At 42.6% G+C, this 17,861-nt stretch overlaps 1 protein-coding gene across 4 annotated transcripts in view; it reads right to left on the bottom strand.

The window, feature by feature from the left end:
- The window catches only part of LOC138821533 (histone-lysine N-methyltransferase ASH1L-like), a 145,000-nt gene that overhangs the window by 15,814 nt on the left and 111,325 nt on the right, over window positions 1-17,861 (bottom strand). For all 4 annotated transcript variants that reach the window (XM_070013856.1, XM_070013855.1, XM_070013857.1 and 1 more), the window contains 10 exons: window positions 15,996-16,104; window positions 13,160-13,324; window positions 12,894-12,988; window positions 8,671-8,828; window positions 5,432-5,584; window positions 4,631-4,685; window positions 4,416-4,548; window positions 3,466-3,714; window positions 2,836-2,922; window positions 1,160-1,250 (listed from right to left, as the gene is read on the bottom strand). In XM_070013856.1, the coding sequence (XP_069869957.1) occupies window positions 1,160-1,250; window positions 2,836-2,922; window positions 3,466-3,714; window positions 4,416-4,548; window positions 4,631-4,685; window positions 5,432-5,584; window positions 8,671-8,828; window positions 12,894-12,988; window positions 13,160-13,324; window positions 15,996-16,104 (1,295 nt within the window). The remainder of the gene's footprint in view (window positions 1-1,159; window positions 1,251-2,835; window positions 2,923-3,465; window positions 3,715-4,415; window positions 4,549-4,630; window positions 4,686-5,431; window positions 5,585-8,670; window positions 8,829-12,893; window positions 12,989-13,159; window positions 13,325-15,995; window positions 16,105-17,861) is intronic.

Genomic DNA, 17,861 nt, shown 5'->3' on the forward strand with positions numbered 1-17,861 from the left:
GGATTACAGGTGTGAGCCACTGGCACTTGGCAACTTCTCTATTCAAATTAGTATTATATGGTAGAGGGATGATAAATGTAAGCACAAGGTATGAAGATTTATTAAAGGCTATATAGGACAATAACTACTGTGAAGAAAGTAGGTACACTTTTCATTTTTTGTGCTGGGCCTGGAGCTTGAACTAAGGGCATGAGTGATGTCCTTGTTTTTTTTTTTTTTTTTTGCTTAAGGATAGTGCTCTATCACTTGACCCATAACTCAAGCTTTCTTGGTACTTAACTGGAGATAAAAGTCTCATACAGGGGCTGGGAAGGTGGCTCAGTGGTAGAGAGCTTGCCTTGCATGCCTGAGGCCCTGGGTTCGATTCCTCAGCACCACATAAGCAAAAAGAAAAAAGCTGGAAGTGGCGCTAAGGCTCAAGTGGTAGAGCACTAGCCTTGAGCTGAAGAGCTGAGGGACAGCGCCCAGGCCCAGAGTTCAGGCCCCATGACTGTACAAAAAAAAAAAAAAAAGTCTCATAGAGCTGGGTGCTGGTGGCTCATGCCTGTAATCCTAGCTACTAAGGAGGTTGAGATCTGAGGATCACAGTTCAAAGCCAGCCCGGGCAGGGTTCATTTCCAATGAACCACTAGAAAACCAGAAGTGGTGGTGTAGCTCAAGTAGTAGAGTACTTGCCTTGAGCTGAAAGTGCAGGGACAGTGCCCAAGCCCAGAGTTCAAGCCCTGTGACCACCACCACCAACAAAAACAACAAAAAAAGTCTGAGTTTCCTGTCTGAGCTGGCTTTAAACCATGATCCTCAGACCTCAGCCTACTGAGTAGCTAGGAATACAGGTATGAGACACCAGTGTCCAGCTGAAAGTAGGTACTTTCCTTTAAAAACAAACAAACAAACAAACAAAAAAACTGGTTGTGGGGCTTCAAATCTGGGCCTGGGTGCTGTCCCTCAGCTCTTCAGCTCAAGCTAGCACTCCACCACTTGAGGCACAGCACCACTTCTCGCTTTTTCTGCTTATGTGGTGCTAAGGAATTGAACCCAGGGCCTCATGCATGCAAGGCAAGCACTCTACCACTGAGCCACCTTCCTAGCCCCAAGTAGGTACTTTCTACTGTTTAGAAAGGTCAGTTTTGACAAGTAGAGTGAGTGCCTATATACATACCTTGACGAAGCAGTAAGTCATCTCGAAGCAAACAGATGAAGTAGACACAGCCAGGTTGAGCATAGTGGGGCCGAGGGATCATGGGTACCTCCTGAGGAGCAGAATATGTTAAGCCTACTTTTTTTAAGGACAAGAAAACCCCAAACAAACTTGAAATTCCCATTTAAGACTTAAGTGTTAAAAGTCATTTCAACACACTATATGTATGAAAACAACACAAAAACAACTAGAATAATTAAATCTGGAAAAGTGAAGGTAGATGACAAAATTGACAGACTATTTCCAACAATGTTCTATGAAGCATTAACTGTGCAGATGCTCTGTGCAGTCTAGAAGATATGAAAATGTATGAAGGGGGACTCTGATTATTGCAATGTTAGGGAACGCTACTAATAGTTAGTGTCCAAAGGTCAGGAAATCCAAACATTCTGCAATGCATCCCTCACAATGAAAAGCTGCCCACCTAAATATGACAACAGCACTATTGATAGAGATGCTGTTTAAATCCTTTCTTTCTTACAGGTGATTCTGTCCAAGATCACACAAATAAGAGAGTACCTAGACAAGATACTATTTTAAAAAATTGGTATAAACTTTAGTATAAGAGTTAAATTAGGTTAAAATGGACAACAGAGAAAATGGCCCTTTAAAAAGTTGGGCAAATCATTGGCCTTCTTTCCTGTAAAGCACTTTGAGTCCAGTGCTTTTTTTCACAGACCTTTTTTACATCTTTTCATAGATGGTATTTACAGTACAAAGTTCCAGATTTTGCTCTGGCTCCAGTGGTAGAGTGCAAGCTTTGAGGGGGGAAAATAAGTTCGAGATTTTATAAATGAATCCTCTTTTGTAAAATGGACAGAAATTAGAAAAACTTTTCTAACAGATTTCTAAGTATTTTTCCATAGATTTCTAATTATTTTATTCTTCCTTTGATCATGCTTCTGAAAAAAAAACAAAGGGTAAGAATAATTATACTCAATGTAAAGTTGAAAAAACTGAGTGTGTTGGTTATGGTGGCATATACCTATAATCCTAACTACTCAGGAGGGTAAGATCTGAAGATCATGGTCCAAAGCCAGCATTGGCAGGAAAGATCTTGAGACTCTTATCTTCAATTAACCACCAAAAAAGCCAGAAGTGGAGCTGTGGCTCAAGTGGCAGAATACTAGTCTTGAGCTTATACAAGCTCAAGGACAGTGTTCAGGCCTTGAGTTCAAGCCCTAGGACTAGTACAACAGCAACAACAACAATAAAAAACCTGAGTTTAGGGGCTGGGAAGGTGGCTCAGTGGTAGAGCGTTTGCCTTGCATGCCTGAGGCCCTGGGTTCGATTCCTCAGCACCACATAAGCAAAAAGAAAAAAACTGGAAGTGGTGCTGTGGCTCAAGTGGTAGAGCGCTAGCCTTGAGCTGAAGAGTTGAGGGACAGTGCCCAGGCCCAGAGTTCAGGCCCACGACTGGACCCAAAAAACCCCCCAAAACAAAACAAAACAAAACAAAAAAACACACCTGAGTTTAAGATTCTGACTATAAGCCCAATGCTGGGGGGTGGGGGAAGGGGAGGGAAGAAAAGGAAAACAAACCTATGAAAAGAATGAATATCCAAGGAATTTGCATAGTAGGAGCATGTGTTATATTTCCTACTTATAGATCATAATTTCATTAGAGGATATTTTACCCTTTCCACAGGCCTTGGGTCACACTGTTCACAAAGGTAGTGTTCCACATCTGAATTCACTCCCATACAGTCACAGTGCTGCCACACCTGTGGAAAAAGGTACAGTTGAGGAATGACAGGGGGATTTTAACCTTATTGAGAGAAGTCTTAGGGGCTAAGATTTATAATCCTGTAAGATTCATGGCTACATTTACATATATGGCAATGAGCTCATATTTCTAAAGTTAGGACACTGTGGTTTAAATCCAGCCCTTGGCTCCTCCATCAGAAGTTATATGTGAATATGTGTAAATATACACATAGAAATACATAAGAGGGGGTATTCAGGTTATAAACTATCCCTAATATTTTTCCAGGTAAAACACTGGAAATCCTGAATACTATCTTTTTTGATTCAGATTATGTGAGAAGTGTACAATGGAAGATGGACAGAAAAATGGAGGCAGAAAAAGAAGGAATAAATGAAGTAGATAAAAGAAGAAAGCAATATGGTGAGCAGTGAGGGATAACAAAGCTAAGTTAGACCATAAAAAGCCTTCAAATCAAGCCAACAGAAACATGGGCTGCTTCCTTGAAGATGGTCACCATGCTCATCAGGACCAGGATTCTGCTTCACCTTCTAACCCTCACCATGCACTTGTCACACTGGATCATGAGGCCTTCATCCTTGTAGAGGCCACATATACAGCGAATAACATCATCATCCTTTTCATGCCCATTTTCCTTCTCAGAGACTGAGGTTTCACTGCTATCTGCTTCACTTGCTGTTTCTCCTACAATCTCATCAATTTGTGCTGATGCCTCATGCCGGGCATTGTAATAGGCCTTTCGGAGGCGGCAAACATCTCTCCCAATTGGGGATTTACGCCCATAGTATTTCTAAAGAAAACAAAAGAAAATGTTAGATTTTCTTGATTTGGCTCAAAAATACAACTGAAAAAGTAGCATAGTTTTTTTTTTTGTTGTTGTTTTTGTTGGTTGTGGGGCTTGAACTCTGGGCCTGGGCGCTGTTCCTCAGCTCTTCAGCTCAAGGCTAGTGCTCTACCACTTGAGCCACAGTGCTACTTCCGGTTTTCTGGTGGTTTATTGGAGATAAAGAGTCTCACGGATTTTCCTGCCAGGGCTGGCTTTGAACCTCTATCCTCAGATCTCAGCCTCTTGAGTAGCTAGGATTACAGGCATGAGTCAGTGGCACCCAGCTCAAAGTTTTTTTTTTAACTCTCCCATTTTGGATAATAGATTTTTCTATACCATTAAATAGCGACAAAAGAGTATCATGGACTTCCTGTCCAGCATGGCTTCAATCTGTAATCCTCAGATCTCAGCCTCCTGAGTAGCTAGGATTACAGGTGTGAGCCACTGGTGCCTAGCTACAATGTCTCGATAATATAAGATTGTACACTGTAATAACCCTCCCAGAAGTACTTAATAGAAATGATTGCCTTTCCTAATCAGAAATATGAAGATTGAGGTAAAAATCTTTTAAAAAATTTAAAAATCTTTGAAAAGAGGTAAAAATCTTAAAACTTCTACAATTTCAGACCAAACTTAAATCTGAGTTTGAAGGCAGTGAAAAATACCTCCGTATTCCGAAAGACCTTGAGCATGTCAGCATCAAAAGCTTCCACTGTCTTATAATAGCCAATGAGGATTTGCTTTTCTATGGTGATAAGATCTAGAGGATCAGAGATCTTCTCATAATAATCAGCATTCCTGGAATACAAAGTCAGGATGTCAATCTGGTACATTAAGTATTTTTCTAAAACTTGGATAATTATCACAAATGTGTACCTACTTCTTCTTTGGGGGGAGGTTCAAAAGTGGAGCTGCCAGTGATTGTCGGGAAGAATCTGCAACAAGATGCATGGCTTAGTAGAAAGAGTACCACACAAGACAGACAAATCTTAGTTCCATTTTCTCTATTTTAGTGTGTGTGTGTGTCTGCACGTGCCCATGCGCGCACCAGTCCTGGGGCTTGAACTCAGGGCCTGGGTGCTTTCTCTGAGCTTTTCTGTTTAAGGTTAGTGCTCTACTCCTTGAGCCATAGCGCCTCTTCTGGTTTTCTGGTGGTTAATTGTAGATAAGAGTCTTACTTTCTGGCCCCAGCAGGCTTGAACTGTGATCCTCAGATCTCAGCCTCCTAAGTAGCTACAGGTGTGAGCCCCTGGCACCCAGCTTTCGCTTTTATTTATTTTTGATTAATTGGAGATAAAAAAAAGTCTCACTGACTTCACTGCCCAGGTTGGCTGCAAACTGTGATCCTCAGATCCCAGCTTCCTCAATAGCTAGGATTACAGGGGTGAATGAGTACCCAGTGGTCTTGAATATGTTAAGATAACAGCACTGATATAAAAAAAGAATGATTTTTTTTCCTGTTGGTCGTGGAGCCTGAACTCTGGGCCTGGGCACTGTCCTTCAGCTCTTCATCTCAAGGCGAGTGCTCTACCACTTGAGCCACAGCCCCACTTCCAGCTTTTTTTCTGCTTATGTGGTGCTAAGGAATCGAACCCAGGGCCTCATGCATGCAAGGGAGGCACTCTACCACTGAGCCACCTTCTCAGCCCACAAGAATGAATTTGGATAGTGTTATGGTCACCTTTGTAAGAGATGATACCATCACAGATCTCTTTGAAGATCTGGGCCAGACGAGCAGCCCGAGCAACTTCAACATTTTCCTCTGCAGCTGCCAACCGCCTTGTGCGAACAGATCGAGCTGTTTGCAGGGCAGAGAACTGGGTCATGAAGACATCTGGAAGGAGAAAGTGAAAATTAGTTTCATGAAATGGGAAATGTTATATATGGCTTTCTCTTTCCCAAAGGATTCCTGCCATTTGCTGTTTTTCTTATTGTGATTAAATAATTACATTAAGTAGAGCTAGTGGATATACAGTTCTTTTTCTTCTTAAAGAAAAACTGGAGGGGCTGGGAAGGTGGCTCAGTGGTAGAGCATTTGCCTTGCATGCATGAGGCCCTGGGTTCGATTCCTCAGCACCACATAAGCAAAAAGAAAAAAGCCGGAAGTGGCGCTGTGGCTCAAGTGGTAGAGCGCTAGCCTTGAGCTGAAGAGCTGAGGGACAGTGCCCAGGCCCAGAGTTCAGGCCCCACCACCGGACCAAAAAAAAAAAAAAAAAAAAAAAAAAAAGAAAAACTGGAAAACACTGGCATCTACCATAGAAACAAATGTTTCATGAGGAACCAAATTGTGTATAGTGCAGTACTTGGAAATCTGGACTCAAAATGGGTTTGCTGGCATGTGAATTCTGGCTTCAATATTTATTATGTGATTAGCCTAAACTAAAATAGTGATGGTACTTTCTTCATTAGTAAAGTATGCAGATTAAGTGAGATTGATTGATTATAGTTCCTACATAACTGTAATGACAAATGCAAATGATGGAGCCCAGCTTTCTACTGGTTGTGATGGGGGAATGATGGAAGGAGTAACCACGATCAAGATATATTATACTCATAAACTGGTGGATTGAATTGAAAGCCCTTGTACAATAATTTTTTAAAAAAAGGCAATTTTTTTTTAAAAAGGAAGAACCTCTCTTTCGCACCAAGTTTTGAACCAAGAAACTTTCTAATATCAACTTCCTGAATAGCTAGGATTATGGGAGTCATTGTGTCTGGCTGAGGTAATGCTTTCAATGTGGTTACCTCAGTACCTGGCAAATGAATATTAGAAGACTTGAATTATTTAGAGTGTGAATTCAAAGAAATGATATCAAAATTCAAATATACTGAATGAATGTAAGGCTTTGGGTATATTTCTTTTTTCAATTTTCTTTTTCTGTGATGCCAGGAATTAAACCCAGGGCCTCACATTTGCTAGGCATGCTCTTGGAACACTTGAGCTATACTACTAGCTTTTGGGGTAAATTTCTTTTGCTTTTTTTTTTTTTCTTTTTGGCTGTGTGACCTGAACTCTGGGCTGGGCACTGTCTCTCAGCTCTTCAGCTCAAGGTTAGCGCTCTATATCCCTTGAGCCACAGTGCCACTTCTGGCTTTTTCTGCTTATGTGGTGTTGAGGAATCAAACCAGGGCCTCATGCATGCAAGGCAAGCACTCTACCACTGAGCCACCTTCCCAGACCCTTCTTTTGCTTTTTGTGCCAGCCAGTACTGAGTCTGAACTCAGAGCTTCAAGCTCTTGCCTTTTTTGTTTTATTTTGTTTTGTCATGGCTGCAGAACATTTGACCTGTACCTGTACTTCTGACTTTTTTGCTGGTTAACTAGAGACAACATGTCTGGAGATCTCAGATTTGTCTGCCATGGCTAGCTTCAAACTGAGATGATACTCAGATTAACCTCCTGATAAGACTATAGGCCTGAACTACTGGACTTGGCTAAATTTCTTTTCTTTTTTTTTGCCAGTCCTGAGGCTTGAACTTAGTGTCTGGCACTGTCCCTGAGCTTCTTTTGCTTAAGGCTAGCACTCTACTACTTGAGCCACAGTGTCACTTCTGGCTTTTTTTTGTTTATGTTGCACTGAGGAAGTAAGCACTCTATCACTAAGCCACATTCTTAGCCCTGGCTAACTTTCTTAATCTATTAAGTTACCCCTTAGCATATTATTTCATACACTATACAAAATAATTTTACCTTGGAGGGGAAAAGCAATTAAAAAACATGGTTTCTAGACCTTATTTTGTGTGTGTGTGTGTGTGAGTGTGAGCGTGTGTGCGAGCACCTGTCCTGAACTCAGGAGTCTGGCCACTGTCCTTGAGTTTTTGTGTTCAAAGCTGGTGCTCGGGGCTGGGAAGGTGGCACAGTGGTAGAGTGCTTGCCTTGTATGCATAAGGCCCTGGGTTCGATTCCTCAGCACCACATAAGCAGAAAAAGCCGGAAGCGGTGCTGTGGCTCAAGTGGTAGAGCGCTAGCCTTGAGCTGAAGAGCACAGGGACAACGCCCAGGCCCAGAGTTTAGGCCCCATGACTGGAAAAAAAAAAAAAAGCTGGTGCTCTACCACTTGAGTCACAGCACAACTTCTGGCTTTTTTGGTAGTTAATTAGAGATAAGTCTCCTGGACTTTCTTGCCAGGGCTGGCTTCTAAATGTGATCCTCACACCTAGACTCTTGAGTAGCTAGGATTATAGGTGGGAGCCACTGGCACTTGGTTTATGGACCCTTTATTTTCAGTTAGAAAGGTCAAGTTAGTTTCTCATATTTTACTCTGGTCTGTAAAGTAGATGAAGTAGGAAGTGTTAATATCGTTCACTCAGAAATAGGAAACCTGAAGCTTTGTGTATAAAAGTGCTGATGTGAATGTAGCAAAAAAAGTCTTTAAGGGCTGGGAAGGTGGCTCAGTGGTTAGAATGCTTGCCTTGCATGCATGAGGCCCTGGGTTCGATTCCTCAGCACCACATAAGCAGAAAAAGCCGGAAGTGGCACTGTGTCTCAAGTGGTAGAGCGCTAACCTTGAGCTGAAGAGCTCAGGGATGGTGCCCAGACCCAGAGTTCAGGCCCCACGACCGATCCAAAAAAAAAAAAAAGTCTTTAAGTTTATAGGGATGGAGTTTTTCTACCCATATTCAATTTGGCATCACTGTTTACTTGATATGCAGGTATTTTCTAGGTAGGATACAATACAGAAGGCCCACTGTCTATCTCACATATTGTGTGACTATTTCAGACTATATACAATGTTTGGGATTTCTCCTAATTTTGTAGAGTAGGCACAAGGAAGTTGAAGACATGATGGAAAAGTTGTGACAGATATATCATCATTGATTAATACTTGTAATCTGGTCCATACTACATGTTTTAATAGAAGAAAATAATGTATTAATTTTTGGGATAATTTTGTGGAATGAAAAATTCTCTATGCTTTACCAGACTTAATATTCCCATCATCTCGGCAGATGCCATTCCAACGGGAATATAATGATGCTGAGTGAATATTATCACTGGTGTGCTTTACTTCCTCCTGTTTCTGATGAATCTTCTCCCAGTTTCGGACCAAGAATACATGATGCTTTAATACAAAGTTCCTGAAAGAGGAAAAAATTCTTTTATCATTAATTCAGGAAGCATTTATGTTTACACAAGCCAGTATTCAGTGTAATTAGCTCACGTATGTTAACCTAGCTACTGCAAAAGATAATGACATATGCAATATTCAATTTCGCATATTTTTTTTTTTTTTTTTGGGTCAGTCCTGGGGCTTGAACTCTGGGCTGGGGGCTATCCCTCAGCTCTTCAGCTCAAGGCTAGCAATCTACCACTTGAGCCACACCTTGAGCCACACCCCACTTCTGGTTTTCTGAGTGGTTTATTGGAGATAAGAGTCTCACGGTCTTTCCTGCCTGGGCTGGCTTTGAACCATCATCCTCAGATCTCAGCTAGGATTACAGGCGTGAGCCACCAGCGCCTGGCCCTCGCATATTGTTTTTTTGTCAAACAACATAAAAATTTTCCTATATTATTTATAAACATCTGGAAAACAACATTTAATTGCTCCAAATGTGTTGGTAGAAGAAGCAGCCAACTTGCTGGCTAAGAAACTCAACTGGTAGAGTGCCTTCTTAGTAAGTAAGCTCAGTAGGAAACCAGTATAAGAACCCCTCCCCCAATCCATGCTACTACCAAACAACAAACAACAACAAAAAGAACAGAGGGTAGGAAGGAGAGAGAATGATCCTACTATCTCAGCCTCCTGAAATAGCTAGCATTGCAGGCACGAGCCATTTGTGCCCCAGCTACTTAGCCAATTTTTAGTCTTTTGGAGTTTTAAAAATTCCCCAGGCCAGTGGGACACAGGTGGCTCATGCTTGTAATCCTAATACTCAGAAGGTTAAGATCTGAGAATGGTGGTTTGAAGCCAGCTGGGGTAGGAAAGTCCATGAGATTCTTATCTTCAATTAGCCAAAAGAAAAACTGGAAGTGGAGCTGTGGCTCAAAGTGGCAGAACATTACCCCTGAGCAAAAGAGCTAAGGGACTGGGAGTTCAAGCCCCATAATGAGAAAAAAAATTCCCCGTGCCAATGTGCAGTCAAAACAAGAGAACCACTGAACTAGATGTACAAGGTTAAATGTACAGAAAAATACTGTAAATAAGGATATACTTTGTAAAACATTGGAATGTGTAATATAGGAATTTGTGGAAAATGTTCCAAGACAACTTGAAAAACAGGACACATTATTTTTTTTTTTTTTAATTTTTTTTTTGGGTGCGGTCATGGGGCCTGAACTCTGGGCCTGGGCGCTGTCCTTCAGCTCTTCAGCTCAAGGCTAGCACTCTACCACCTGAGCCATAGCGCCACTTCCGGCTTTTTTCTTTTTGCTTATGTGGTGCTGAGGAATCGAACCCAGGGCCTCAGACATGCAAGGCAAGCGCTCTACCACTGAGCCACCTTCCCAGCCCCAGGACACATTATTTTTGATAGGGACAATTCTTATTTGAATATAGAGAACAGCAGCAATAACCAATAAAAATTATTTTCATAGTTATCAAAACATGATTCCTAATCTTCTCTTTGTCATTGACTTTTGCAGAAGTTTGATGAAGCATATGGAACCTTTCTCTGAAAATATTATTTTTAAATTACTTTAAAATTAAGTCAAACTTCTATGTTTTTTTTTTTTGGCCAGTCCTGGGGCTTGAACTCAGGGCCTGGATCCTGTCTATGAGTTTCTTTTGCTCAAGGCTAGCACTCTATCACTTGAGCCACAACACCACTTCTGGCCTTTTCTGTTTAGGTACTGAGGAATTGAATCCAGGGATGCTAGGCAAGCATCCAGGGATGCTAGGCAAGCACTCTACCTACCAGCCCCCTAAGTAATTTTTAATACATAAGATTAAAAGGAAACCAAGTATATTGAGACATAGGTTTCAAGAAAATATCAAATAGCCAACTTCTGATGACCCATGCCTATAATCCTGGCTACTCATGAAGAAGATCCATGAGACTCTTAACCTGAAATTAACCACACACACACACAAAAAAAAGCCAGAGGGGGCTGGAAAGGTGGCTCAGTGGTAGAGTGCTTGCTTTGCATGCATGAGGCCTTGGGTTCGATTCCTCAGCACCACATAAGCAAAAAGAAAAAAGCCGGAAGTGGTGCTGTGGCTCAAGTGGTAGAGCACTAGCCTTGAGCTGAAGAGCTGAGGGACAGCGCCCAGGCCCAGAGTTCAGGCCCCACGACCGGACCCAAAAAAAAAAAAAAAAAAAAAGCCAGAGGTAGAGGTGTGGCTCAAGTGGTAGACTAGTCTTGAGCAAAAAAGTCCAGGCTCCGAATTCAAGCCCCTGGATCAGCACTGAACAAAAGACAAACTAGTATGGGTTTCCATTTTTACTACAGCTATCAACCTAGTATGCTGTTTCTGTTGATGACAGGTATAGTCAATATGTTAATCTAGACTTTATATTTCCTTACTGTTTTCTAAAAAACCTATCGACATAGAAAAGCCTACTGACATAAACTGGATGTTGGTGGCTACTCAAGAGGCTGAGATCTGAGGATTGTGGTTCAAAGCCAGACTGGGGCAAAAAAGTTCATGAGATTCCTTTTTTTTGCCAATCCCAGGGCTTGAACTCAGGGCCTGGGCACTGTCCCTGAGCTTCATTTGCTCAAGGCTAGCACTCTACCACTAGAGCCACAGCACCATTTCCAGCCTTTTCTGTTTATGTGGTACTGAGGAATTGAACCTACAGCTTCACCCCTGCTAGGCAAGCACTCTACCACTAAGCCACATTCCTAGCCCCTGTGAAAGTCTTATCTCCAATTAACCACCAGAAAACTGTAAGTAGTGATGTGGCTCAAAGTGGTAGAGTGCTAGCATTGAGCAAATAGAGCTCAGAGACAGTGCCCAGGCCCTAAACTCAAGACCCACTATTGACAAAAAAATAAATGAAAAATTTCCTATGTTGGGGCTGGGAAGGTGGCTCAGTGGTAGAGCGCTTGCCTTGCATGTCTGAGGCCCTGGGTTCGATTCCTCAGCACCACATAAGCAAAAAGAAAAAAGCCGGAAGTGGCACTGTGGCTCAAGTGGTAGAGCGTTAGCCTTGAGCTGAAGAGCTGAGGGACAGTGCCCAGGCCCAGAGTTCAGGCCCCACGACTGGACCCCCACCCAAAAAAAATTCCTATGTCACCTCCTATATTAGATAGGGAAGTTTTTTGTTGTTGTTGTTGTTGTTTTGTTTTTTTAAATGTCGGTCATGGGGCTAGAACTCTGGGCCTGGGTGCTATCTATCAGCTCTTCAGTTCAAGGCAAGCGCTCTACCTCTTGAGCCACTGTGCCACTTCTAAGATAAGGAACTTTTTGGTTCCCCTTTTTGAGGCAGAGACCACAGTCCACTTTTAGCAGAAAACAGCAACAGAAGATAGACCATGGATCTTCTGCAGCTTGCTTAACATTAAAATGGAACAAAGCAGGGTGCCGGCTGTCAAGCCTGTCATCATAAGTACTCAGGAGGCTGAGATCTGAGGATCACCGTTCAAAGCCAGCCTGGGCAGTAAAGTCCATGAGACTCTTATCTCCAATAAACCACCAGAAAACTGAAAGTGGTGCTGTGGCTCAAGCAGTAGAGCGCTAGCCTTGAGCTGCAGAGCTGGAGGACAGCACCCAGGCCCAGAGTTCAAGCCCCATGATCAACAACAAAAAGGAACAAAATCATTTCGTAGGAAATGAAGCAGGACAGATAACGTAAGAAAACTGTATTAATTTTTACAAATATCAAAAGGGCCAGACTTGGAAGATATAGAGTAGTTGGTCCAAAAATCATAGCAATTTTGAGGTGGAGATAGATATAACTGGTATCTTGAAGTATTTATGAGATCTGTAACTCTCTAAACACATACACACATGCAAAACACATATGTGGATGCATGTATACACACATACACTTTGCCAATTATCTTATTTGAAATAAGTGCTAAGTTTTATTTAGAATTTAGAAATATAAAGATGTCATTATTCCCTTCATCCAATGTCATAGAATCTGGAAGCCCTTGGCTTAAGATATCTTGTACCAAAAAAAGATCAACTGTATCAAGTTTAATAATTTTTAAGCCAATATAAAGCAAAAAGAACTCAGGTTTAAAAAACACTTTACCTTTCTCTATTAGACATTGGTTTCATCTGTAATTGGGGGGCCAATCTTGTTGGGGTATTAATATTTTCACTGGGCTCCTCAGAAAGATGGCCTCTCTAAAAAAAAAAATTAAGATAAAAATTAAGAAGATTGATCAGAAATCATCTCCAAGAACATTAAAACCAATCTTAAGATGCCGTTCTTTGGCAAGCTTCTTATTCTAGTAATTACCTCAGAGCAGCTCATAAAACAGCTTTCAGATATAAGTCACAAAATTGTTAATTTACCCGTTTCTTCAGTTTGTGCTTAGATTTTCTCTTCTCTTTTGATCGTCCAGATTTCTTATGTGTGGTCATGGGTTGGCTGCTTTTGCTGCTGGTCAGTCCGTTCATGCGTTGACTCTTGCCTCCAATGATTCCTCGACATTTCTCAAAGCCACACTTACAAAGTTGCTTTTAAGAAAATGAGAATATTTTTTAGGTCTCCTATACCACCCTGAAAGAACACAATATCATCTGACATCCAAGCTAGTTGAGGTTTGACTAGTTAGTATTTTCGAAGAATAGTTTTTAAGCCTATTGTCACTCATTTGTAACAGCAAAGATCATGCTTGGAACATCTGGGCTACCAAGGTTAGGTATGAATCAAGGAATTTAACTTAAAAAGGAAAATAGATGAAATCATAATAAGTAAAAATAGATTCCCTTTGGAGAAGAAGATAACATTCAAGGAAATCTTCTACATTAAAAAGACCTCTGGGGCTGGGAAGGTGGCTCAGTGGTAGAGCGCTTGCCTTGCATGCATGAGGCCCTGGGTTCGATTCCCCAGCACCATATAAGCAAAAAGGACAAAAGCCAGAAGTGGTGCTGTGGCTCAAGTGGTAGAGCGTTAGCCTTGAGCTGAAGAGCCGAGGGACGGCGCCCAGGCCCAGAGTTCAGGCCCATGATTGGACCAAAAAAAAAAAAAGATCTCTGCTCATGCTGGTGGCTCAAGGCTGTACTCCTCAGGAAGCTGAGATCTGACAACAGTGGTTCAAATTTAGCCTGGGAAGGAAAATCCCTGAGACTTATCTCCAATTAAGCACCAAAAAAGCCAGAAGTGGTAGTGTGGCTTAAATGGTACAGAAAAAAATCCTTGAGGGGCTGGGAAGGTGGCTTAGTGGTAGAGTGCTTGCCTAGCATACATGAAGCCCTGGGTTCGATTCCTCAGTACCACATAAACAAAAACACTATGGGTCAAGTGGTCGAGTGGTAGTCTTAAGCAAAAGAAGCTCAGGGACATTGTCCTGGCTAAGTTCAAGCTCCAGGATTGGGAAGAAAAAAAAAGTCCTTGAGCAAAAAAAGCTAAGGGACAGTGCTCAGGCCCTGACTGAGTGCAAGCCCCAGGACCAGCAACAACAACAACAGAAGACCTCATTATGCTGGTGTGGTACCCACCTAAAAGGAGAGAGCAGGAAGGACTGTGGCTTGAACATAGGCAAAGTTGACAAGACATCATCTCAACCATTAACCTGGGCTTGGTGATGTGTATCGATAAATCAGTTATACAAGACCAGGATGGTCCAAATAAATTTGAGACACCGGGTACTGGTGGCTCATGCCTGTAATCCTAGCTACTCAGAAGGCTGAGATCTGAGGATCATGGTTCAAAAGCCAGCCTGAGTAGGAAAGTCCGTGAAACTCTTATCTCCAATAAACTACCAGAAAACCGGAAGTGGCATTATGGCTCAAGTGGAAGAGCTGAGGGACAGTGCCCAGGCTTGGAGTTCAAGCCCCACAATTGACAATAAACAAACAAACGAACAAAAAAACTAAAGCAAAAAAGAGTGAAGGTATAGCTCTACTGGTAGATTACTTGCTTGCCTAGTAGTGTCAGGCCCTGAGTTCAAATCCCACAAAAACAAACAGAAGCCTCACAAACCTGGGGACCAAGGACACCAGTGGCTTATGCATGTAATCCTAGCTATTTAAGAGGCAGAGATCTGAGGGTCATAGTTTGTAGACAGACGGGGAAGAAAAGTCCTTGAGACTCATATCTCTAACAACCAAAGAGTCAGAAGTGGAACTCTGGGTTCAAGTGGTAGAGCACTAGCTAGCTTTGAGCATAAAAGCTCAGGGAGGGCTGGGAAAGTGGCTCAGTGGTAGAGCGCTTGCCTTGCATGCTTAAGGCCCTGGGTTCGATTCCTCATCACCACATAAGCAAAAAGAAAAAAGCCGGAAGTGGTGCTGTGGCTCCAGTGGTAGAGCTCTAGCCTTGAGCTGAAGAGCTGAGGGATAGCGCCCAGGCCCAGAGTTCAGGCCCCATGACTGAACCCCTTCCCCCGTCCCCTCCCCCCCCCCAAAAAAAAGCTCAGGGACATCATTCAGGCCCTGAGTTTAAGCCCCAGAACAAAACAAAAACAAAAACAAAAACAAAACACCTAGAGACCAAAAATCATAGGGTAATCTGTTTCTTTAGACTTGTGAAACATGAAATCTATGTATCTGAGATATGTGAAACAAGAGTAAAAAACTGCCAAGCACTGGTTCACACCTGTAATCCTAGCTACTCAGGAGGCTGAGATCTGAGGATCAGGGTTCAAAGCCAGCCCAGGAAGGAAAGTCCAGACTCTTATCTCCAATTAACCACCAGAGAACTGGGAGTGCCACTGTAAGCTAAAGTTGTAGAGTACTGGCCTTGAGCTGAAGAGCTCAGGGACAGAGCCCCCAGCCCAGATTTTAAGCTTCACAGCTGACAAAAAAAAAAAAAAAAAAAAAAAAAAAATGTTTTCCCATGTAATTTTTCTTTTTGCTAGTCCTGGGCTTGAAAATCTGAGACTAGGCGCTGTCTCTGAGCTATTTTTTTGTTCAAGGCTAGCACTCTACCACTTGAGCAATAGCTCCACTTCTGGTTTTTTCTTTGATTGGAGTTAAGAGTCTTATGGACTTTCCTGCCTGGACTGGCTCTGAACTGCAATCCTTATATCACAGCCTCCTGAATAGCTAGAATTACAGGTGTGAGCCATTGGTGCCTGGCCCCATGCATTCTTCAATGGCTCCAACTCAATAGTTCTTACTAAAAGCCCATATTATATACTGTTGTGAGTTAAAAGTTCATCCTTTTTCTTATACTTTTTATTCTTACCTGTTTCTCAACATTGAAGGAATGAAAATTGTAATCATAAGTGAGTTCGGTCCCAGCTGGCATATCTTTAAGTGCATACAGTCCAATCCGGTACACTCCATTAACAGACCTATGAAGAGAGGACGAAGAGTTAAAGATTGGGATGTTTATTTATTATGCTTTCACTTGGCCTTTTCTGCTCAAGGATCGTACTCTACTGCTTGAACCTCAGATCTCAGCCTCCTAAATAGCTAGAATTACAGGCATGAGTAACCAGTGGCTGGCATATCATTAATTCTTGAACTAACCCTATGAGAACATAGGTATTATGATCTCCATTTTATCTAAGAAGTGTATCTTTTTTTTTTTTTTAGTCTGGTCATGGGGCCTGAACTCTCGGCCTGGGCACTGTCCCTCAGCTCTTCAGCTCAAGGCTAGCACTCTACCACTTGAGCCACAGCGCCACTTCCGGCTTTTTTCTTTTTGCTTATGTGGTGCTGAGGAATCGAACCCAGGGCCTCAGGCACGCAAGGCAAGCACTCTTCCACTGAGCCACCTTCCCAGCCCCAGAAGTGTGTGTATCTTTTTTTTTTTTTTTTTGTCGGTCGTGGGGCTTGAACTCTGGGCCTGGGCGCTGTCCCTCAGCTCTTCAGCTCAAGGCGAGCACTCTACCACTTGAGCTACAGCGCCACTTCCGGTTTTTTTTCTGGTGGTTTATTGGAGATAGGAGTCTCACGGTCTCTCCTGCCCGGGCTGGCTTTGAACCGCGATCCTCAGATCTCAGCCTCCTGAGTAGCTAGGATTACAGCGTGAGCCACCAGCGCCCGGCTAAGTGTGTGTATCTTTTTTTTTTTTTTTATACTTTTTTTTTTTTTTTTTTTTGGTCGGTCGTGGGGCTTGAACTCTGGGCCTGAGCGCTGTCCCTCAGCTCTTCAGCTCAAGGCGAGCGCTCTACCACTTGAGCTACAGCGCCACTAGTGTGTGTATCTTAAGAGAATTAACTTACAGTCATATAACAACTAGTGTACCATTCAATCCAAGGGAAATAAAATCCAGGTTAGGCCAGGTGTTGGATCACACCTGTAATCATAGTGAGGAGGCTGAGATTTGAAGATTGTGGTTCTAAGCCACCCTGGGTGGGAAAATTCATAAGACTTTTATCCCCAATTAGCCATCAAAAAGCTGGAAGTGGAGCTGTGGTATAGTACTAACCTTGAGTAAAAAAGCTTAGGGACAACACAAGGCCCTGAGTTTAAGGCCCTAGGGCTGGCATTGAAACAAAACAAACCCAGGCTATTTGATTCCATAGCTTTTGTATGTAGAACACAAGGACCATCTTGAATACTACTCTATCATATGTAAACTCTAATTTTTTATTATTTTGGGGATCCTGGGGCGTGAACTCTGGGCCTGGGCACTGTCCCTTTGCTCTTCAGCTCAAGGGGAGCACTCTACCACTTGAGCTACAGTGCCACTTCCAGTTTTCTGAGTGGTTTATTGGAGATAGGAGTCTCATGGAGGGGCTGGGAAGGTGGCTCAATGGTAGAGTGCTTGCCTTGCATGCATGAGGCCCTGGGTTTGATTCCTCAGCACCACATAAGCAGAAAAAGCCGGAAGTGGTGCTGTGGCTCAAGTGGTAGAGCGCTAGCCTTGAGCTGAAGAGCTGAGGGACAATGCCCAGGCCCAGAGTTCAGGCCCACAACTGACAAAAAAAAAAAAAAAAAGTCTCATGGAGTTTCTTGCTCTGGCTGGCTTCGAATCATAATTCTCAGATCTCAGCCTCCTGAGTAGCTAGGACGGCAGCTGTGAGCCACTGTTACCCAGGTCTCTGAAGGTAAGTTTAAATTATAGATTCTATTTTTAGGGGCGGGTATATACATACTTTCT

The sequence above is a fragment of the Dipodomys merriami genome, unplaced genomic scaffold (assembly GCF_024711535.1).
Source record: "Dipodomys merriami isolate MVZ:Mamm:240054 unplaced genomic scaffold, mDipMer1.0.p SCAF_92, whole genome shotgun sequence".
Classification (NCBI taxonomy): domain Eukaryota; kingdom Metazoa; phylum Chordata; class Mammalia; order Rodentia; family Heteromyidae; genus Dipodomys; species Dipodomys merriami.